The sequence below is a fragment of the Micropterus dolomieu genome, linkage group LG17, assembly GCF_021292245.1.
Source record: "Micropterus dolomieu isolate WLL.071019.BEF.003 ecotype Adirondacks linkage group LG17, ASM2129224v1, whole genome shotgun sequence".
NCBI classification, from domain to species: domain Eukaryota; kingdom Metazoa; phylum Chordata; class Actinopteri; order Centrarchiformes; family Centrarchidae; genus Micropterus; species Micropterus dolomieu.
Window position 1 is genome coordinate 13,445,222 of NC_060166.1, and position 23,052 is coordinate 13,468,273.

General features: G+C 39.3%; 3 protein-coding genes across 6 annotated transcripts in view; 1 reads left to right on the forward strand and 2 right to left on the reverse strand.

Annotated features, from left to right (window-relative positions):
• Positions 1-1,476, reverse strand: part of LOC123986544 (zona pellucida sperm-binding protein 4-like) — a 3,246-nt gene extending 1,770 nt beyond the window's left edge. For 2 of the 4 annotated variants that reach the window (XM_046074856.1, XM_046074855.1), the window contains exons 1-4: positions 1,148-1,339; positions 944-1,065; positions 759-864; positions 459-676 (exon numbers count right to left, since the gene is read on the reverse strand). In XM_046074856.1, the coding sequence (XP_045930812.1) occupies positions 459-676; positions 759-864; positions 944-1,065; positions 1,148-1,244 (543 nt within the window). In that variant the 5' untranslated portion in view covers positions 1,245-1,339. The other 2 variants (XM_046074858.1, XM_046074859.1) reach the window with 2 other exon arrangements.
• On the forward strand, positions 1,452-22,842 carry LOC123986545 (P2X purinoceptor 5-like). Its single transcript, XM_046074860.1, has 13 exons — positions 1,452-1,544; positions 7,121-7,401; positions 9,688-9,838; positions 10,110-10,181; positions 13,913-13,988; positions 14,417-14,513; positions 15,325-15,405; positions 15,526-15,667; positions 17,022-17,158; positions 17,278-17,371; positions 19,008-19,073; positions 19,160-19,242; positions 21,954-22,842. The coding sequence occupies exons 2-13, from the start codon at positions 7,265-7,267 to the stop codon at positions 22,018-22,020; spliced, it is 1,203 nt and encodes a 400-aa protein (XP_045930816.1). The 5' UTR covers positions 1,452-1,544; positions 7,121-7,264; the 3' UTR covers positions 22,021-22,842.
• LOC123986546 lies at positions 1,989-5,561 on the reverse strand. The gene is made up of 11 exons (XM_046074861.1): positions 5,501-5,561; positions 4,527-4,868; positions 4,262-4,360; positions 4,097-4,150; positions 3,224-3,280; positions 3,091-3,111; positions 2,780-2,959; positions 2,634-2,681; positions 2,495-2,557; positions 2,344-2,373; positions 1,989-2,252 (listed from the first exon to the last, which is right to left on the reverse strand). Exons 1-11 carry the CDS (start codon positions 5,559-5,561, stop codon positions 2,194-2,196), a joined length of 1,014 nt encoding a protein of 337 aa, XP_045930817.1. The 3' UTR covers positions 1,989-2,193.
• Positions 22,843-23,052: the final 210 nt, after the last annotated feature.

Consider the following 23,052-nt stretch of genomic DNA (forward strand, 5'->3'; position numbering starts at 1 on the left):
TGACCTTTTAGTCCCATACGCACCAGCACGTACCTTGAGATCCTCGGGCAGAGGTCTGTTGTCTGTTCCAGAGTCTCGACTGAAAACTAAAGGGGACAGAGCGTTTGCTGTCAGGGCCCCGAGGCTCTGGAACAGCCTGCCCGAGGAAATCAGGTCGGCTGAGTCAGTGAACTCTTTTAAGTCCCTTCTTAAAACATACTTTTATAGGAGAGCTTTTCCCGATCTTATTTGACTTTATTTTATCCCTTTTATTTTATTGTATTTTACTAATTTTATATTAAATTTTCATGCTCTTATCTTTTTTTGTATTATTCTTTACACTTGTTAAAGCACTTTGTAACTTGTTTTTGAAAAGTGCTCTACAAATAAGGATTATTATTATTATTATTATTATATTTACTCACAAAAACACCACCTGACCCATCCAAAAGCTGTGGAGATAATTGATTTACATTTACCATGGACTGAGTGCCACAATCAGTGAATGGAAAGCTGAACGTGACCGCATCCTTGGATCTTTGTTGGGGTTTACAATTGCGTCTTTGACCTGAAGGGATCCTCACTGCATCCAGGTTCAGAGGTGGGACTGTGGCATTCTGAGGGATGGTAATGTTGAACCCATCCCTGGTGCAGAAAAAATGTCTTGATACAGGTGGATGATCATTTTCATTCACCTCTGTAGTAAACAAACCCCACTGAGAATTAATAATAAACAATATTCTGTAACACAATGTCATGATATTTATCTGTACACTTACTAGCTTTAATTTTCTTCTCACAGATGAGAGGTATTGACTTGACAATTTCAACTTCTCCCCTCTCTGCAAGTGCCACGATGACAACATTCAGAATTGTGATATATTTCTATTGGACAAAGTGGAAAAGACAGATTAGAATATGAAAAATAGTAAACATCTGCATTAAAAATAAACAGACAGCTTACTTGTATTCTCACAAAGCATCCGTGGGAAGCAACGGTTAAGATGATAAAGATGTCAGTTTCTCGAAGGAAGTAGTGGCATTGTTTTGCTAGAGCAATGACTTGGTGATACCCGGCGTGTTCATCTGTGTGCACATTTGGACACAAACAGGAGCATAGCAAACACTTCAAGTTAGTGTCAAGTTATATGTTTAATGTCTGACTTACCTTGGACATAAATGGTAAAAGGAAGATCAGCAAATTGTGCCTTTGATATGCGAACAGACATGAACCCTTCGTGGCAAATCAATTTGGTATTATTCATGGTGTTATAGATAGTTGGTTGAAATTGTTTTGAAGCAGCATGGGCTTCACATCTCAAAAGAAGCAGTGCTAATGAAATAAATGTCACCAAAAAGTATTTACTGTGGGCCTTCATCTTTGGATACTGAGACTCTCTGACAGGTGGCGCAGCTGCTTCTCATTTGGCTTAATTGGCGCGACACCCATGAGGGTGAAAGCAACTCTAAAAACTCCCTCGCCTCACAGCATGAGGGTGTTGTGTTTAAATCAACTGGTCGCTGGGGCCTTTCTGAAGTCTGTGTGGTCTCCCTACGATATGCAGGTAAACCAGAAACTCTAATGCCTCTGTAGGTGTGAGTATAGTTTCGTGGCTTATATTTTCACCAGGGTGGTGATGGTGCATAGATAAGATGCTTGCCTTTGGTGTGGGAGACCTGGGTTCGTTTCCCACTGTGAGACATCCACCATGTGTCTCTGAGCAAGACACTTAACCCCTAGTTGCTCCAGAGGCATGCGACCTCTGACATGCATAGAAATTGTAAGTCGCTTTGGATAAAAGCGTCAGATAAATGTAACTTTATGTGCAAGTCAAACTGAGATTATAAAAGCAATTTGTATGGTCACAAAATACTGGTTTGTTTCAACTGTTTTGCTAATCACATGCATGAAACACACCTCACACCTCACACACACACACACACACACACACACACACACACAGGTTTGACAGATAAACACACTGCTTCTTGATTTGATCTTTTTTTGCATGTGAAAATCTTTATTTGATGAACATTAGCAAACAGCACTCACTGTCTAATAGATGAACAGGCAGTGAAATACGATGCAATTATAAAACAAACACATACAATGAGACATTTATCAGCTTTAATCTGTGATGGCAGTAACTATGATTGCGAAAAGATGTTGACAGTGAAAATGTGCGCACAGTTATTTAAGCTGTCCTTCATTCTTTACAGTCGGTTGAGCTGCTCCGTGCTCCTGTTGTAAATTGGGTTTTTGTATTCACAATCTGAGAAGGAAACAACAGAGAAGTGGGAGAGCAGTTCAGAGCACAGCATCATTTCATCCCGAACATGGCCATAGATGAAGTCAGCACTCACTTTCTTTGGCTTTCTTCGTCCCGGGACCTCCTGCAACATGCAACACTTCAATGAATAATGAATTGTTTTTTCGTTTTGTTTTTTGCATTAGCATATCGCACGCAGATGCATCATTCTGACAGATGATACATGACAAATCAAATCTAAATACCTTTGCGATGGTTCCCTGCCTGAGTTGACGAGGCTTGTTGCTTGCTGAGATCACTTTGGTTAACTGTGAAATGAAATGAATGAAGGTAAATTCCTGACAGTACTTAAATGATGTAACATAACATAATATTATATATTACCATAATAATGTCGACTGAGACTTGCTTGCCGTAATCTGCTGAAGAGTTCTGGAGAGGTGAGAGAAGACTAAATTACTCCAGATTCTCATAATAATTTGATGAATCACCATTCACACAAAAGTGCAGCAATTAGATCGTTTTAGCACCTGCGTGAAACCTCTGTTTACGTGGCAGCCTTTCCACCGTCTCAGAGTTACACTGGTTCAAGTCTGGGTAAATGCTTTGAATGTTCTGAGTCCTGTCCAGATAAGGCAGAGCTCCAGGTGTATTGCAAGGATTTCTGGTGGGGTCACCCTGGCGGTGGGCTGGGGCTTGGTCATCATTTTCTGAATTTTAAGAAAGATCAAATTAGACGGTGCTGATACAGACATTAGTAGTGTTCAGGCTGGATTGAATGACAATGGCTGTTTTAACAAGGTGATCAAAGAGAGCAAGAAGATGAACTGTCTGAACGCACCGTAAACAAGATTGTCTGCTCCTGCAGGAAAAGGAAACACACTGTGTACAATAACACAAAAATCACAACACATACATACACATATAATGAAACCTACATCATTTATTTGTTTTATATTAATTGCGATAGATACCTCCCTGCTGTTGATTTACTGGTACTCTGCCTGCTTCCTCAGGTTGAGCACTGGCACCTGCAGTGGGACATTATGACCTTCTATGAAGCAGCATAGCGCAATAGTTGGACATTTTGGGAAATATGCTTGTTTGTTTTATTGACAAGAGTTAGATGAGACAATTGATACCTCTCACATCTGTCTGGTAAATATAAGGCTACATATAGCAGTCAGTTAGCTTAACTTAGAGCAAGGACTGGAAACAGGGAAACATCTAGCCTGGCTCTGTCCAAAGTGAACTAAAATCCAATTAACAAGTAATAGTCTGCATTTTGTACAGATTAAACAAACATGGTAATGTGTAAATTAGTGGCCTCATCATTAAAATAGCCTAAATCAGCTACTTTAAATAACAACAAACAAAAAATGTATGTGTATGGTTATATTTACAATAACTAAATCAATTTTATTAGTGTTACTATAGGATTTTATTTAGATTTAACTGCCAGCAATGGTGGATTGAATGTGAACGTGTTTTTATGTAACTGAGGCCTAAACAATAAGACGTGAATATGGGGACAGAGTTGTCAGGGACAGCAGAGGAAACCACTAGGCTTATGATGGGCTTATAAATAACAAATACATAAAAATGAGCTTCATAAGTCACATTAATGATAAAAAAGATGTGTATCCTATAACTAGAAGGAGAGGGTTTGACCTTAGCAGCAATCCTCCAAAATTAGGATGTGCCAATGACCAATGAATCACTGAAACATGTTGACAATCTACCTTACATTCCTGTGCTCTGATGTAAAAATATGTGTATCTAGTGACATTCTACAGTAATTACAGTACAGATCTAATATAAATAGTCAAATTTTAATTTTTGCTTACCCTCAAAACCTACAAGGTTGATCGTATTGTCCTGTGTTCTGTTATTACACGACACTGAAATATAAACAAAAAGGGTATTTAAATAACCATCCATCAAATGAACTGACAAAACATTTCTTCTATTAACTGTGTGGACTGAAGGAGCCACACTGGGCATGTACTCACATAAGCACTGCATGCAGTAGTAGGCACAGACACACAGCAGGACGAAAGCAGCTCCACCAACACAGATGTAAATCAATAGCTTCATGTCTTTCTCTGCACCTGCATGATCAGTTGTGGTTTTACAAAGATGCATTTCACAGGAAACTCTAGCTCATGTGTCCTCCTATGAGGTTTGTGACCATGGAAAGGAAGAGGTCTCACCTCTCTGCACAGGCTGCTGTTCAGTGTTAACAACACTTTATCAAACTTTCAGAAATCATCTTACCTGTTTCAGCAACCAGTTCCACTTGAAGACAGTTACTGACATGCTGACAGCGATAACACCCCAGGTCAGAGTTTTTAAGGTCATCAATGCAGATGGAGTAGTTCCCCTCTGAGTGCTGGTTTGGAAAGACTTTCAACCGGCCATTTCTGTGGTCATGGAACACAATCTGGCCTTTAGATGTGAAGTTGACCACGTGCACAGTGGGAGTTCGGGCCCATTCCACATCGATGAGGCTCCTTGTTGAAACATAACATGGGAGGAGCACCGAGGATCCAAGTAGAGCACTGAGCGACTGTGTCTCACAACCATCTGCATACTCACAATTACTGTCAAAGTAGTCATCTTAACAGAAAGAGAGAAATTACAAGAACAAGTTTCAGGTTTAGGTCAATTATCTTGTGCTCAAAAAGCAAAGGGTAGCTACCAAAAGCAGGAACTCTTCTTTCTTATTACTGTATATCTTTAAAATCTAGTCTAGAAATATTCAAATTCACCGTCAGGTTTGAGCATAAAAGTTTTAAATATTACCGGACAAATATCAAATGGTTAACCATGAATTACCTTATTACACACTGATTTATAACATTTACAACACTGAAACTGACAAAGGTAATACAATACATTTTAAGCAGATATAATGTGCCCACAGATAAGCCTAATGTTACCAGATTAATCAATGAACAGTGTATTTTAGACAGAAAGAAAAAATAAATATTTCACCTGCAATATATACAACATAAAATATATTTAATTATAATACTATGGATATGATAATCCACTATACAGAATAGAAATATTTTGTCTTGCTTTCAGTATGTAAATTAAAATATCTCAAGCGCAAGACTTCAAAGATAACTTAAATTGACTGGACAACGCACATATACGTACATATACATCCGTTCAAATTTTACAAAAGAACTTTTTTTATCTAAGTAATTACCATTTCAATTCTCTAATTTCAATAAATCACTTACCGTTTGACAACACACACACAAAGCACAAGGCCAAAGGGAAAATCCACCTGTCTGCATTCATTGTCAGAGTCTCCTACAGTGTGAGCAGCAGTGGGGTAATGCTGTATGTTAACCCCTCTAAGCATCATGGGACAAAACCACAATACCATCACATTTCATATAGTTAGACGGAAATGATTTGCTGTCTTTCTGTTTCACATGAACAACAAATGTTTGACAACTTTTTTTTCAGACTGTGTGATGATCACACTAAGAATTAAATAGAAATTCAAATGACTAATAATACATTTTTTAAAGCAGTGAACATGCAGATAATGATCTAAAAGGCTTGTCATGACTGTCTCCTCCAGACCACTTCCTGTTGATGTTTCCGGGAAAGGTAAGGCTTGAGATGAAACAGATAAAGGCTAATGTCAAAGTGTATTGTCCCCTGGCTAAGTAAAGCAAAAGAAGCTCATTTTTAAACCCAGGTGTTCATGTTTAACTAACATAAAATCTGTGATTTGTTAAATACATATTTCTGTTTAAATTAGCTCTGCCTTGACCACCTGTAACATTAAAAATGTCGTTGAATGACAATCTGAAATGTCATTTTACATTACAAATTATTTTGACGAGTTCTTTTTGTTGATATAATTTCTGTACTTTTTAGTGATACTTGATTGTCTCAATGCTACAAACCTTCACCTTGCAGTGTCTGAGCTAGTGGAAGTACCAGGTCCAAATACTGTTTCTTCTGCTATATTAATTATGAGTATTACATCATTATATTCATAGGATTTTTTCCTTTCACCCTGGTACTTCTGGTGAGTGACAGCAACACATTCTCATCTTAGTGCGTCATCACCAACGTTTTCAGAGTGACAAAGCGTAATTATTTTACGCTAAAGGTGTCAGAATTAAAGCAGCAGAGATGTAGCACCTAAAACTCTGTATCCTAACTTCCCATAATGCAACTTCAGAGCCACAGATGACATTACACAACTGTTTTCATAGGCTCTACAGAGAGCTGAAGTGAATCCAGAACTTGTGATTTCTGTAGCAGAAGTAAGAAAACTCATTGTAAGTCCTGTTGATATTTGAAATTATGTGAATAACTAAAAATACAGCATTATGGAGCCTTTCTCAACAGTAGCATATGTAGTATGGCTCACTTCGTATTTTTAGATCGATTGAACTTAATAAAATCGATGGAGTGTCCCTTTAAAATGATTCTGAATGCAACATTACTACACAGTAAACACAGTAACATACAATTTACTGTCAGTTTTCTACTGCGAAGAGATGACCTAATCTTGCACTACACTTATAATGGAAATGCTATTTTAGGACATTGGTTGATGATGGTTGGTGATCTACACAACTGCATAGATTCATTGTTGCACACTCACATGTCTGCTTATGCTGGAAAAAAACGTTTTTAGTGTGAAATGTTTATTTATGGAAATGTTTGTCGGTCTGTATGTCAGTCAGTTGATCATCCACCACATGAAACGTAGTACAGACATTACTGTTCATGAATCCTCTTACTTTTCCTCTAGCGCCACTAAGAGGCTGAGATGACATCTAGTCCAACCTCACGTCGCTGCTATCGTTTTTTTTTTTTTTTTTAAATAATAGGGGATGGTGTGACCTGGGCAGCGGGGGTGCGTGTTTCCGCCTCCTGCAGGCTGTATGCTGTGAGCGGCTGCACTGAAGCTGTGTGTGTGAACCAGCACAAGACTCATTCTGCACTCACACCAACCGTCCGTAGCCAGCTGCAGGATGGCCGGGAGCTTCTTCAAAGGACGTTTTCTGTCCTTATTCGACTACAAAACAGAAAAATACATTGTCGCCAAAAATAAGAAAGTTGGGATTTTGTACAGACTTATTCAGTTATCTATCATCGGTTACATTATAGGGTAAGTGGATAACTGTCGTGGCTTTTATTGTCATAAATTACTTAACATTTACTTTGCAAATAATCATAATTTAAATATAGATATTACAGTATGTCTGTGAGGAGTTTATGTTGACCTTTATGCACTGTAGGTTAGCCTATATATAGAAATAAATAGAATTTAATGCAGCAACTTACATAAACGTATTGGCTGCTATATATGTACATTATTTTGATTACAGATTGATGATGACGATTTCAAGTCATGATAAAGTGAATGGATTACACATTTTAGTCAGGGCTATGGCAGGGCAATCATATCATGTAACATGTGAACATTGAATATTAGAACTTAGAACATAGAACTTTAAATAAAAATGTTATGCTGGGTCAACAACAGCCACAAAACACCACCAGACATGTTACATCATGTCCAAATATGAACTGTATATTCAGGGGCAAGGCACATGGTTAACTGCAGAAGTCCACTTGAAGACACCACTTCTCATTCCAGCCTTGGTAGCCCTCTGACTGCATGTGAGAGACAGAAATATGTGTTCCAAAATAACGTTCATTTCAACTTCTCACATGTAAAATCAGTGTGCCCTTCCTTTCCTCTTGTCATAATGTGGACCATAAACATGAAAATCCAAAGGAAGAATATCCTGAGCCCTGAGCTAAGCACTCAGCCAGCCCAAACATCCCAGCCTGGAACATTCACACAGCTGTGTAGTTTCAGAAACAGAACAGAAATAACAGAGAGAATGACAGGAAGGATACAAGGTATGACAATGTGAGATGTCGTCGTAAGTAAAAGGCTGATTAAGAGAATAAAAAATAAAATCAAGAGTGAGAGAATGGAAGAGGGATTCACACTTTCTACTCTGTAAGAGAGAGAAGAACAGAAAAGGAGCATGAGATTGAAAGAGAGAAAGAATTGGAGGAATGACACAAGCTGGTGTTTTGATAAATACACTTTATGTGAGTAATGGGACTGAGTAAGCTCCCCATCTTAAAGTCCCATTCCATGAGTCTCCTCAGCAGCGTGGATATATGAAGATTGACTGTTGGTGTCTTTTTGCTGGTGACTGCCAGTTTTCTTTGACAGGATGTCCCATCCAGCAGTGGTGCCTCTCAGGATTTATTCCAGTGAAGCGCCTGAACAATTATAGTGTTTCTTCAAACAGCAAGAAAGAAAATAACCGTTCATTTCGGAAGTTCACCTGACAGTTACCTATTTCAGTGTTTGAGGGGTTTGAAAAATTAACTGATAAGTTAATTGTGTCATGTGATGAAAAGGCAAATATTCAATATGATTAGAACGGCATGTTAAAAATCAACCTAAATACAACTGAATAGTCCAAATAAATTTATGCTCAAAACACAAAATAGTTCAACTAAGTTTAAGAATAACAACCACACTTGCACATATTTGAAGCAGTAAGCAGTAGTTTACAGCAAAGGAAATCTTCTTCATTAAACTTTATTTCTGATACAATTATTAACTTGAAAATAACCACACCTTAAATTTGATTAACAGTATGCTTTTGGTAAATAGACTGTACTTGCATAGCGCCTTTCTAGTCTTCTGATCATTCAAAGTGATTTGCACTACATGTCATATTCACACCATTCACACACATTCATACACTTATGGCAGAGGCTGCCATGCAAATTTGGCCCATCTTCTGATCAGCCGCCCCTAAGCAGTAAAGCGCTGAATTTTAGGAATACGTTATAGTTAAAACATTGTCATTGGAGCTGTACTGCTGTAAGTTGACTGCAATCATTTACAGTGAAACATTATTTGTGGTGACCCAAATCGCGCTGTAGGTTATATGTAAATTATAAAAAATAAATAAACTTACATGCAGCAACTTGCTTAAACGGATTGGCTGCTGATTAATGTATAATACATCTACATTATTCAGTTTACAGACTGACCTTGATGATGATTTCAAGGCATGATAAACCATATATTTTTAGTCAGGGCTATGGTAGGACAAGTGATAGGGCAAGTTTTTTACACTATCAATTGTCACACAAAATGTCTTTGTGTACAAGAGTTTGTACAGTTTTTCAGTGCCCTGTAGCAAAACCCTATAAAAAGCTATAGTAGGCCTGATCTAGTAAGTTAATTTTATTTACTTATCACCTTTCCAGAACAAAAGTTATAAAGTGCTTGATTGTTAAAGACAAAGCAGCAGGCTTAAAATACGACACACAATCTGTATTTAGCTTAATGTTCAAATCAAACTGAGAGAATAAAAATGGCACATAAAACCAAAATGTTTGTTTTCACCCACAGGTGGGTTTTCTTAAGCAAGAAAGGCTACCAGGAAACAGACGAGGCCATCCAGAGTTCTGTCATAACTAAACTGAAGGGAGTGTCAGTGACTAACACCACTGAGTCTGGACTGATGGTGTGGGGACCGGAGGACTATGTCATCCCACCACAGGTGAAAACATTCACGCCACACCATCAATTCACGGTTGTGCACAAGAGACAGTGATTATGCCAGGTAGCAGATATCAGGCAAGTTTAAATCAAAAAGCAGGTTTCAGGGAGGAATAGTTCAAACACTAAATGGCAAATACGTTAATGTAGCAAACAGGTGTTGGAGAAGTTGCCTGTACAGTAGGCCTGTATATTTTGAGAGGGACAGGTCTGTTGGCAGGAACAGGTGATCATCATCATTGTCTAATTAACAGTGTTTTCCCTACATATAGGGTGAAGCAGTTCTGTTTGTTGTAACCAATTTCTTAGAGACGCCAAACCAGAAGCTGGGATACTGCGCTGAGGTAAGAATATTAAGTACAGTTGATTTAAATGTAAATCACAGCCTGTGTGTTAAGACCACTGTGGTAGTATTTCCATGAGGAAACTGTACCCTCTCACAGGTCAGTGACCATAATAGGAATTGAAAAAATGAATGGTATCTTAGATCTAATTTGCTAACCACTATTTTCATATTTGATAACATAATATGATGATCAAGTTATTATGCAGTGTGGTACTGAATTTATTAAATACTAGCAAAGTAACAGTGCAGTGCAGTGTTCACATTTGTCAAATATATATATTTTTTATCCACATCATTAAAAAAAACTATTTAACAATCAATAAAAGCCATCACAAATTTAACCCTGAAACATAAATATTAGCCAATATCTGTTTAATTATCATGAGGACCCAATTGCAGACAAGGAGATGGAATTATTTTTATTTTTTTACAAACTCACAAAAATGTGCAAAAACTTTAATTCTGCTGGCAGTATTGTGAGCAAGCAGGCAGATGACATGAGATGGGCAGGTGGTGGAGAAACAGGCGAAACCCTAAGCAAGGCATACAGATTGAGTTCCTTCTCTCTTGAACCAATATCTGAAAAAGGCAGAGGTCAGGAAAAACATCAGACAACAACATTAAACAAGTTCAAAACAAGATGAAGTAGTTCATTATCACTTTAGGCTGTAAAAGTGTGAGGAATCTGAGGTCATTTATTTTAGCAGAAATACGTTTTGAAGCAACATACGAGCAACATTGCTATGTATAGCCACATTGTGAGCCCTATAATCCTTTTACCGTGTTCACAGTTCATTCAAGGTTTGACAGTCAGTATAATGAGTAACGAGTTCCCTAATGACTTCAACCTGTGTATTGTTATTTTGTTACCTCTCTCTTGTGTCTATAGTGCTTCCCTTCCGTTTTTATGTCAAGCATACAGGCCTCGCAGTGGCAAAGCGGTGCAGTAGTTAGCAATGTCGCTCTCAGCAAGAAGGTCGTGGGTTCTAACCTTGGTCATCCCAGGCTTTTCTGTGTGGAATTTGCATGCTGTGGGTTCTCTTGGGTGATCTGGCTTCCTCCCACCGTCCAAAGACATCAAACCTAGGATAACTGGCGACTTGAAATTGTCCCTAGGTTTGTGTGAGAGTGGTTGTTTATATGTATGTGGCCCTGCAATGGACTGGCGATTGTCCAGGGTTTGCCTTGCCTTTTCGCCCGATGTCAACTGGGATTGGCTCCGGCCCCCCGTGACCCTGTGATAAGCGGTTGACGATGGTGGGTCCTATCCCTTGTGCTATGCTGATCCTTGCTTCACTATTGTGACAGAACAAACTGGCCATCATGGACCCAGTAGACACTTATTCCAATGAACTCTGTGAATTAATTTGTGACCAGGTGGTGCTCAAAGATATGTGGAGGAAAGCAATCAGTGACTTTCATAGAAGGCAGTCTTGTCTCTGGCATCAAGACTGTTTCCTCAAAGTCTTGGCTAGGGGATTTCATACCTGAGTGGGCCACAGACTTTTCCTCAGTCAGCTTCCCAGCCTACTAAACTCCTGCCAGCTCCAATTCCTATCGGTCCCGGTTCCTGTGTTGGATTGTTTTCTGTCAGAGCTATTCGCATTAATCTCCTTTCTGGATACTTCCTCACAAGAAAGTGAGGCTCCCAATAATGTCAAAACTTTCTCTTGTACAGATCTCTGATGTCCATTTTGCTAGACCTTCCTGTAGAGCAAGACCGTAACCAGACTGCTGGCCTCTAGCCAGATGCCCAGTTGACTAGCACTAAACCTGCCAGAATTCTGCCTAATCTGGCTCTGGAGTACCCTTCAGAGAAGCCCTCTAGAAGGAATCGTTGTCATGCCCCTCCACTGCCCTAGAGCCTTTGCTGCCCAGCACCAGAGTCACCACTGCCCAGCTCCTGGTTCCTTGTCAGCAGCCCTGCTGACTCCTGTTCCTTGTGTCTGGTGTCCTGTCACCTCCTGACCCTGCTGAGGTCTCCGACTTTGTCTCTGGCCTCCAGAGGGTTCTGCCCCTAGCCATCTGCCTTAGGACTCCTGCTCTACCCATGTCCAACCCTCGGGCCATCTGCCTAAGAGCACCAGCTCCTCTCTTCAACCCGAGCCTTCAGCTATCAAGCTCCTCTCCTGTGGAATCGGATCCCAGTTTGGGTTTGGTGGCCAGACACAATCTCCACATTCTAATTGTAGGCTAAAGATTTTCTTCTTTGATAAAAGAAGAGATCGTCTTCTCCTCTCCCTCGTCATCTGTTTGCATTCATATTCCATTAATGCACCGCTACCACCATTACTATTGTTTTACAAAAGTAATGTGGAACTTGAGATTCTCCTAGCCAGTGTCGACTAGTGCTTGTCATGGTGGGAATTGTTGGGTCTCTGTAAATAATATTATAAAGAGTGTGATCTAGACCTGCTCTTTATAAAAAGTGCAAAGAGAAAAGTACTGTTATGAATTTACACCACATAAATAAAATTAAATTGCACCAGATTGAATTTTGAGACAAACATGTTGTTTTGTTTAACGTAAGGATACTAGTGAGTTTTCTGTTGAATATCAGCTAGCTGGAGGGAATGATGTGTTATTTAGACACTCTTTGCAAAACACCACTTGGCTCGCATTTCCGAGCTCTCTGAACCTAACTGTTTATTTTAAGGTTACTTTATTTACTCTCCACTGTTTGACATCTCATCATCTGGAAACTATTTCAGCCGGCCATGTTTCAGAGATACAGTAGGCGATGTATGACTAGGTTAGGGAAGAGCAGTGAATGACCTGTGCTGTACTTGAGTTAAATTAAAAAACACAAACTGAAACTTTGCAACACTAAGATCACCTTATCTGATATATTGTCATTTCAGTGAACTACAGAGACAAGCATGTTATTTTTATCGTTTTAACTTTTAAAAGTGGATGACAACTCGCTGTTCTTTTAATGAGTGTGTGTGCTACAGTTACACTGTCCATTATTACACTCAGCTATATCTTTCACTACATATTTCTAGAGGGTTCCTGGTATGTAAACTTGGCATCTCTTGGTCTCCTGGCTCACTATAACAAGCCAAGAAGACTAGCCAGCCAGTACAAGCACTACACAGCCATAAAACACTGCTCTTGTATACATTGTGGCTCTCCTCAATTCAATTCAAGTTCCCCTGGTTCTGAAAAGATACCACACACTTGAGTGGGATCCTTTAACTGTCTGTTCCAGTAAGTTATGAAAAAGCCACGGGCATGAACCCCTGACTACATTTTCACTTTCATATTAATTGGGTTGCTAGAAAAGAGAAACCGGTTATCTTTATTTGAAAGCCTCACACAACCCCACTGTTTCAAATATAGTGTAAATCTACTAACTCTAATAGTATATGTTTTGGCCATATAATACGTGATTTTACCCCTTTTCATAATATTTCACTTCTAAGTAAACAGCCAATATATGTAGTTTGTATGGCAGCCAATATCTGCAAGGAAAAGTAAAAAAAAAAAAAGGATGCAAATTTACATATGTATGATATGAATAGAAATACTCTTGGTAAGTCATTCTAATTGTTTCTGTTTCCTGTCTGTCTTAACGTATGTCCCAAATCTAATTGTGTCTAATCCTTTGTGGATTAATAAAGTTGTATTGAAATTGAAAACTGTTGATATACTAAGACAAAATGATATATATTATATTATGCCTAACTTTTTGTTTTTTGAATATCTTTTTGCGGCATTTATTTTCAGAGTCTCAAAGTGCTGGATGGCCACTGTCGAGATGATGAAGACTGTGAGGACGGAAAGATGGTAGTGGCTGGTAATGGTAAGACATAAACATCACTGGTTTAATACGCCATTAAGCTGGTCGACTCTGAGATGTAAATTTAACAAGATTAAATTGGGTCATGGTATTTTCCAAATTAATGAAAATGAGTGCAACATGTATACGGTAGAATAACACAAGTGGTTAAAATTGGCATACAAATAATCAGAGTAATACTTTCCTTGAGAACTTGTTTCTACTGTTTGAGTCTTTGTGCTAATTGGAAATAACAGAGGATTTGTGATTTTGTGTGTGTGTGTGTGTGTGTGTGTGTGTGTGTATGTATATGTATATGTGTATATATATATATATATATATATATATATATATATATATACACAGACAGACAATCACAACATATATTGAAATGCCATATCTTTTCACATGATAAACTGGATGGCTTCAGGGTGTCTTCTGTTTGTGTGAAGGAATCATGAGTGGCCGATGCTTAAGAAAAGATGAAAAATCCATCGGTACCTGTGAAATCTACGGCTGGTGTCCCATTGAAAGAAAATTCATACCACAGTAAGAAATTGAGAATTCTTTCACCATTCTAATGGATTTGATCCCCCTCATGCATACACACATTTGTTCATACATGACATCAGGTACCTATTTTATTTATTTTTTTATTCTTAGTTTTAAAAATCCTGGCGGTAAGACCCTGTTGGGAACATGTTCCATTGTATAGTGTGTAATAGAAAACATACAGAATAACTGAGTCAGTTGTGTGATGAATCATTTCTTTATACGTGCAGCACAGGAGGCCGAGAATGGTGTCCTCGCAGCATCTCTACCGTAGTAACAAAGAGCAGAGACATGGTGACATCATTACAAATGTTGATTCAATTCTAGCATTTAGCATACAGTCCTAGAGAGGTCCTGAGATCACAGTCATGGTGGTGTTTCTGTCTGACATCTGAATACACAATCCTGAGCACATCCAGATCTCACAGTCATGTTAATGTATATACAGTGAAGAATATCATCACTACCCCCGTAGTGTCACTCATCTGTTTGTGCAAAAGGTGCCACCTCTCTGTCTGCCAATGTCTGGAGAGAATGACCCTATGGTAATTATAACAATGACTTATTTCCAAAGTTAAATAAAAACTTATTTCCAATTTTATTTTTTTTTTTCACAAGTGACAGAAAACAGACAACAATCCCTGAAAAATTTACTTTTCTGTGATGCAAGATTCCCATCTGACAATGACAATATGTAATCTATGGAGCTTAGTTTAGCACATTCCTTTGGGCAGCTACATAATAATACATTAATACAAGAAGACAATGCCTTGTTGTGTGTTTTTTTTTTTTTTTTTTTTTTTTACAGACGCCCTCTACTGACAAACGCTGGAAACTTCACTATCTATATCAAGAATTTCATCCAATTTTCTAAATTCACATTTTCAAAGTAAGTACTCTTCGTCTGAGTTCAATACTCAGCATACATTCTCTATGCACTGCTTGGTTAACTGGAAACAGCTGTGAGCAGTGTTGACTCATTAACAACTGTGCGTTTCTTAATTCTGAGGTCCAACGTCCTTGAAACTACCGACGACTCATATTTGAGGAAATGCAGATATGATGAGGAGCTCAACCCCTACTGCCCCATCTTTCGTCTGGGAGACATCACCAGGCGAGCTGGATATAACTTCCAGGACTTGGCCACATTTGTTAGTATTATGCTTTTCAGTTGTTTATAGTCACCAGTTGGAGAATGTCACAAAACTTTAAATCCCAGTATGATTTTACTGGAATAGACGCACCTATTGGATCAGTCAGATCTGTGTTCATTTATCCCCTACAATTATCTTGTATTGATTGCACTTTTTGTTAACTCTTACTTCCTTCCCTAGGTATTTACCCCATTGATGTGATATGTTCCAGGAGCTCTTACTAGTATTTATTGCTGCTCTTACTAGTATGTATTGTCAGTTGTAGATCTGTATTTGATGCTCTGTTGATGCTTGTATGTTGTTCCTCAAATGTAAGTCGCTTTGGATAAAAGCGTCTGCCAAATGAGTAAATGTATCACACGGCCTTTCTTCGATACTTAGATTTTTTTTGATACTCTTTTTGCTTGTGTCAGAACAACAACAAAAAAAAACTGCCCAGACACCATTACATCTAAATCACGTCTGTTGAAAAGAAGTAAGAGCAAATGTTAGGTTTGAATGGTAAAGCATACCACAAAAAAAGGGGTTAAGGAGGTAAAGCAGCTGCCATTTTTATAAATAAAACAAATTCTTAAATTAAATTTTTCTTTTTTCACAAGTTAAACCATACAGATCCACTATCTATAAAATAATGACCATAGAGATTAATGAAGCAAATTCATTTCATGGCTTTCTCTCTAAGAAAATGTCACTGAAACGTGAAATAAGCAGTCTACTGAAAACAGTGTTTCGTAATAATGTACAGAGATCTTGCTTGGTTGTGATGGAATGATCTTACACAACAAGATGCTTTTGTTGATTTTTATGAGGGATGCACAATAAGACCCACTGCATTGGTATCGTAGCAGATCTCTGTGTTAGACCCACTGTTTTTTATTCATGTTACCATAAAATTCATTGTTTCGGGTATCATTATGTCATGGTGGGAGAGGTGAACAGGTTTTTAATTTGGGGGAAAAAGAAGGCAAGCACTGATTTCAGATCAGTACCTCTGTACATGCAAATTTCCTCAGTTGAGAAATTTGGAGAAGAAAAAGGTATATCGATGCATCCCTAATGTTTACATGCTGCAATAGTTGTAGGCAACACTTCAGTGGACTTATCTGTCTATATTTAGGCACATTTCCACCACAATAATTTGGGCAGAGAGTAAATGAGCAAATACTAAAGAAGCGGTACAAAAAAGTCTTAATTATTATGGTTTGAGCATCAGTGTGTTCATGTCCATTGTCCCTGTAAGACTGCTGTGTAGATATGTGCACCAAGGGGAGCCAGACTACCTTTACTTTACCATGATTCATTAACATGGTTTAGAAGCCACATATGATAAAGTCTGTATTTTGTTTTCCAGGGTGGCTCCATTGGCATTATGATACAGTGGGACTGTGACCTTGACAAAGGCTACTCTAACTGCCATCCACAGTACCGCTTTACTCGGCTAGACATCAGTGTCTCCAACAAGACCATCACTACGGGATTTAACTTCAGGTCTTAGTCTATCTTGTTATGTTGCACAGACATATATTTCTCATTATCTTCAACATTATATAACATATTATTTGTTTGTGTTCTCAAGACTCCATATTTTCCCTTTTGTTGCCCAACAGACATACTCGGTATTTCAAAAATGCTGCTGGTGAGAGTTATCGATCCCTTTTCAAAGTCTATGGTGTCCGATTTAACATCATGGTGCATGGAAAGGTATGGAAAACGTGTTTTACAGAGTGAATGCACAAAATGCTGTCTACTTTGCCAAAGCTTTATGATGGGACATGATTTAAGTGATCAATGCAATACACAACACACAGAAAATAACAACAAACTGACAAAAGCTTGTTGGGTCTTGAATTATGCACATAAGATGTATTATGATCTTATTGTGTCTCAGTAGACCGTGATTCTGACATGTTACTTAAACAACATTCAAAGACATTTAAAAATATATTTAGACATTTATAAAAGACAGACGTAACCGTTAATTCTAGGGACCATATGTAATTTTGTCAATGAAATTAATCAAATTGTCATTGCCTTATTGTCAGTGGGCTCAAAACTCACTTGGAAATGAAGCACACGCCTGTTTTATCTGTTGCTTGCATCAGCCACTATTCTGCTTTTAATGTGAGGTCTCCGGGTCGCATTCAGCCCTGCGCGCGCTCTCGAGCCTCTCTCTGACTACAGCGACAACACTGCAGCTAACGACATGCAGTTCCCTAACACCATAAAACAACCAGCTCACAGCAAAACACAGGCTCCACGTAAGGATACAAAACAAAAATAAAGGTTTATGTGCTTAAGCCCATCAGACCAAACAGGTTCAGATGATGTCGAGTAAGAACAAAGTGAGCATTAGTAAAACTGGAGAAACACAGAGAAAGTCACGTTAGCTCGCCGACTAACGCTGAGCAGTTGCTAATGTTATCCTGTGCAAAGTTATATCGCTTTCCACATTACTTTACCAACTAACGCGATCCATGTTACATGTAACAGTAAAAAGCAAATGTGGAGTGATTTGTTTACTAACGTTAGCTTATAGTGATGCAGTCAGGAGCAGCCAGCTAACGCTACAGTAGGTCGGACCTGCTGCTGTTTTCTTCGTAACATTCAGTTTAGGTTGTCGTTTTACCAATACTCAGATACACAGCTTCTCCACCTCTCCGTCGCTGTAACTAACGTGATCCACATAACATAAAACACTGCAACAAAACGGTCACAACAACACAGAGGAAGAGCCATCCAGTAAAGTTACTTACTGCGGTCTAACTGTTTTACGGTGTGACAGAATGTCGTTATAATATCCGTTACCGCTCACTAACTGTTTCATTATCATCCAATACATGTGCTGACATTGCTGAGCATCTGGAGACAGATTCACAAATTGTAAAGATGGTTACTGAAAAGCAGCAGGGGAGCTAACGATGTAGCACGTCGGCTAAACGCAGGAAATGTAACGTTATCATGTAACGCGAGCATGGATTTACCTGGGTTTCCCGCTCTGTCTGTTCTCCCTGCCTGTCTATAGCCATAGTCACACTGCTGAATGAAAGGTACGGCGGGGGGTTGATCCGCCTCTGAGCCGGGAACGTTGAAGTAACAGAGCATGAACATGTCTGAGTGAAAAGCCACAGCCTGCATGCTGGTGTTTCTGTGTTTATTGTGGTATTTCTGTATGAAAGTGGCTGTGTTTCGGATTATGCTCGCTCATGAGTTCAAGCGAGCACGCGTACGAGCACACACCTGGTTGCAATCTTAGAAACGCACCGCTAGTGGCTGCTGGAAACTACATAACGCCTCTTTAAGATAATTTTATTTCTTGTGTTTCTGCTGTTATTCATAGGCCGGGAAATTCAGCATCATCCCAACAGTCATCAATGTGGCTTCAGGGCTGGCTTTGATGGGTGCTGTAAGTACCATTAAACATTTGTTAAAAAGAAAAGCAACTTTTTGTATTTTGCCAGTCACATCACTGAATAAAACTTAATTTAACAGGGAGCTTTCTTCTGTGATATGGTCCTTCTCTACCTGATGAAAAAGGGTGACTCTTATCGAGAGAGGAAGTTTGAAGGATTCAGGTATGAAAAGCAACACACAAGTGCAGATGCAGAGTTTCTTTGTATTTTTCTATGTATATAGTTAAGCATCACAGGACTGTTTCAATTGAAAACCCATAGTGTTGTAATGATTTGGTAGTGATGTATGTGTATTTGATGTTTTAATTTCAGTGCATACATGTACCAGTTTCTGGGTTATGATATGTCAGTCTGTTGACTTCTCGCCAGCCCTCAATCTTAGATGAATGATGAGGTCCAGTGAGGCCTGATTCTCAGGTTATCATGGTGGATGTTACTGACATTGATGACAGAGACCTGAAGATAGGCCTACTCCAGTTTTAATCATGTTATGGAACACATGAAAGTGAAAGTGATGATCAACACTGTTTTCCAAATTTGTAAAGTGTGGAAGTCTGATATTTGACTTTTGGTCACTGATGGCAGTTTTCTGGGGATAAAGCTATATTTTCTACATCTATAAAGTATTATTACCAGAGAAGATCTGAAAAGTTCTATATTACAGTATTTTCTTTCTGTCATAATAAACTGGATAATATGTAATTTAACAAATGCATAATTCTGACTAGTGTAATTCTGATATGACATATTGTTTATAATGTGTCTAATGTTCTCTATCTAATTGAGACTATCTCTCCAAGCAGCTGCATATTCTATATGTATGGGGAATTTTCCCACCTGATAGTTGTGGATAATTGTTATCTACTACCCCGTAGTACTGGCACACACGGGTATATCAGGCACAGGTCTGCTTGATCACTTAAGATTTTTTTAATCTCCTGTCCAAGACATGGGTGTAAGCAGAAGTGTAAGAGGAGAGGAAAAAGAGAATTTGGAAAAGACAAAGTGATAATAACAAGGAATCTGCTTATCTTATCTACTGCCCGGTGCAGATGAGAGCTGGCGTTTGACTGAGCCATGGCTGGCCAGGTGCAGTTAGCTAATCCAGGGGCTATCCTCTTGCTATATCAGTGGCAGCTTACGTAGGGCTTAGGGAAGGATTCCAGGCCACAACTTATTGAGGAGCTGAGGCAAATTGCTTACATGCTCAGTAGGCTGATGAAAGAGCAGGCAAAGGTGGCTGGCAAGGCTATAGCTGCACTGTGGTTGGTGAGGTGCCATATGTGGTTGTTTCAGTCCAGACTGTAGCAGAAGGACCAAGCCGTTCAAATCTGTCCACCTACAGTATGGCAAATAGTAGCAGTATGGTAAGTATCATTGATAGGCTTGTCAGTGATGGACCCACTGCACATGGAGGTGTTACGGGTGGAGGTTTCTACCCTCATGGCAAAAGGAGTAGTCAGGGAGGTAGAGCCAGGGGATCAGAGGGCTGGTTTCTATTCCCGCTATTTCCACACCCCCAAAAGGGATTTGAGACTAAGACCAATCCTAGACCTCAGGGGCCTTAATTGGTTTGTCTGGACCCTGAATTTCAAAATGTTGACAATTCCCAGGGTGAGGCAGGCAGTCCAGCCAGGCGATTGGTTTGCCACCATAGACCTCAGGGATGCCCGTTCTCAGTTTGTGGCTGGCCTTCTGCTGGAGGGGATGCCTGCCTGAGCATCTCACCATGGGGAGACCCCTCGCCAACTAGTGTTGACGCATGCCAGGTGAGCTGCTCAGGGGCAAATAAATTGCGGGCTTCCCTGCCTATCACTGTGCTACAGTTCCATACCTTCAAGGTCACCATGTGCTGTCGGGGAATGACAGCATGGTTGCAGCAGCTTACATTAGGAGGGAGGCCTTGGCTCCCCTTGCCATTCCTAAATTGCTCACGAGCTGTGGGTGTAGGCATCTCCATGCCTTCTAATCCTCAAAACAGTATAGGTGCCTGGGCTGGAGAATCAGGAAGCAGACTGCTTGTCCGGAGGTCGCCCAAGCCCGGGAGACTGGAGGCTCCAGGTGGAGGGGGTGACACAGATCTGCTGTTGCAATGGGACACTGGTTGTGGATCCTTCAAGGAGTTGACCCACTGCTCCCTGTTTTCCTATTTTAGTGCTCTAGAGCCTTCTGTGTGCATTTCCCCTCTTTGGTAGTCCTGATAGCCCCAAACTGGCCTTACATGGTCTGCTTCTCAGATATATTCGCAGCACAGTGGCAGCTCTAAGTCCAGAGGGATCTGCTTTGACAGGCCCAAGTTCTGTTTCACCCCTTTTCCCAGGGGCTTTGGCTTTGAGCCTGGCTTTTTAAAGGACAGCATCTTAGCAAATCAAGGCTGCACAGGTTCCATCTATGAGGGATACCTTAGGGTGTTTGAATTGTGTTGTGGGGCAAACCAAGCTGACCCACTCACGTGTGGGTCTTAGATGATGCTACTTTTTCTGCAGGATCAGTTTGACAGGGGGAAGGCATTATCGACCCTTAAAGGTATGGGAAGTGCAGGGCTAAGGCAAAAGAACAGAAGCAAAGACAGTCCCCACTTTGCCTTGTAATAGCTGGAGTCAGGGCAACAAGGGCCCACAGGGTAACAGACCAACTGTTTGAGTGCTTTAAACTGGAGTGTCTGGCTAGACTGGGTGACAGAAGAGATCTACCACGCATACAAGTTGTGTCGGAAATAATCATCCACATCTGTCGGGTGGGGACATTTCCCATACATATGGAAAACAGTGTGTAGCTGGGTGGAGCAATAGTCTCTTCATTCAGAGAACAACAGTTACAATGTAACCTACAGTTCTTACACACTCTATTTGTCACCACAACTTGTTCCACAGAAATACAGAGAAAACATCTGAAGGCAACAGTGAGGAAGCCAGAAAGAAGGAAAATCTGACGAATTAGACGTTTCACTGCGTGAGTTGAGTTTGCAACATGCCTTTCTTGGTTATAATAATAAATATAATATTATAAAAATGTACATATTTTACATAATAACTTTGCTGTACTGGGTTGGAGCTCATGTAAGGTGATACATCATTTTCAAACATGTAATTTTGTTGAATTTGTCAGTTTTAAGATTCTACCATATGTACTATAATAATCTGCATTAAAATCTCATCTTTAAAAACAACAATTTAACTAAAAAATGTAATTACCATAATTGTAAGTAAATACAGACCTGGTTTATGGTAATTATGACATATTGTGTAAAGACTGTAATACTGTTTGCTGATTGTATAAAAGAACATTTTTGAAAGTCATATTTGGTGCCTCACCTTAACGAAAACAGGAAAAAACAGGACTGGTGACTTTGATGTGGTTTAGTCAAACGAGCAGAATGACTTTAGGGACTGTTACTTTTCGAAATCCATTTTTCCTGTTCAGGGTTGTGGGAATCATAGACAGATTAAATACACAGAAAACTAGAGCAAAACACAAATCGCAAACTCCGCACAGAAAAGCATTTTACATGGAGGACTTAATCATGTTGCTTTTCTTCAGAATGACATTGTTTCCTGCTTGAATTGCATGACTGATAATTACTATGAATGGACTATGCCTCATGCATTAATCACGCATTAAGTGCCAGTTTTCATCGAACACCTTTATCTTTATGTAATTTTATTCAGTTTAACAAGTAATCCTTTATTTATTAATTGATACAGAAGAAAGCTATATGCCTGTTACCTAAGTAAGTGTGCAAATAAAGATTTTAAATAAAGATTAAGACTCATGATGTGGTGTACTGTATGTAGTGTGACTGTATTGTTTATTATAATTATAGTAAAACAAATTAAGAGATTTAGTATTGAATTAGAGATGCACCTGAGGCTGATGTAACAAAGGGCTTGTCATGATATACGTGTAAAATATGCTCAAACACAATGAAGCCTCAGACTGTCTACACACGATCATTTGCAGAATTGCTGTGTG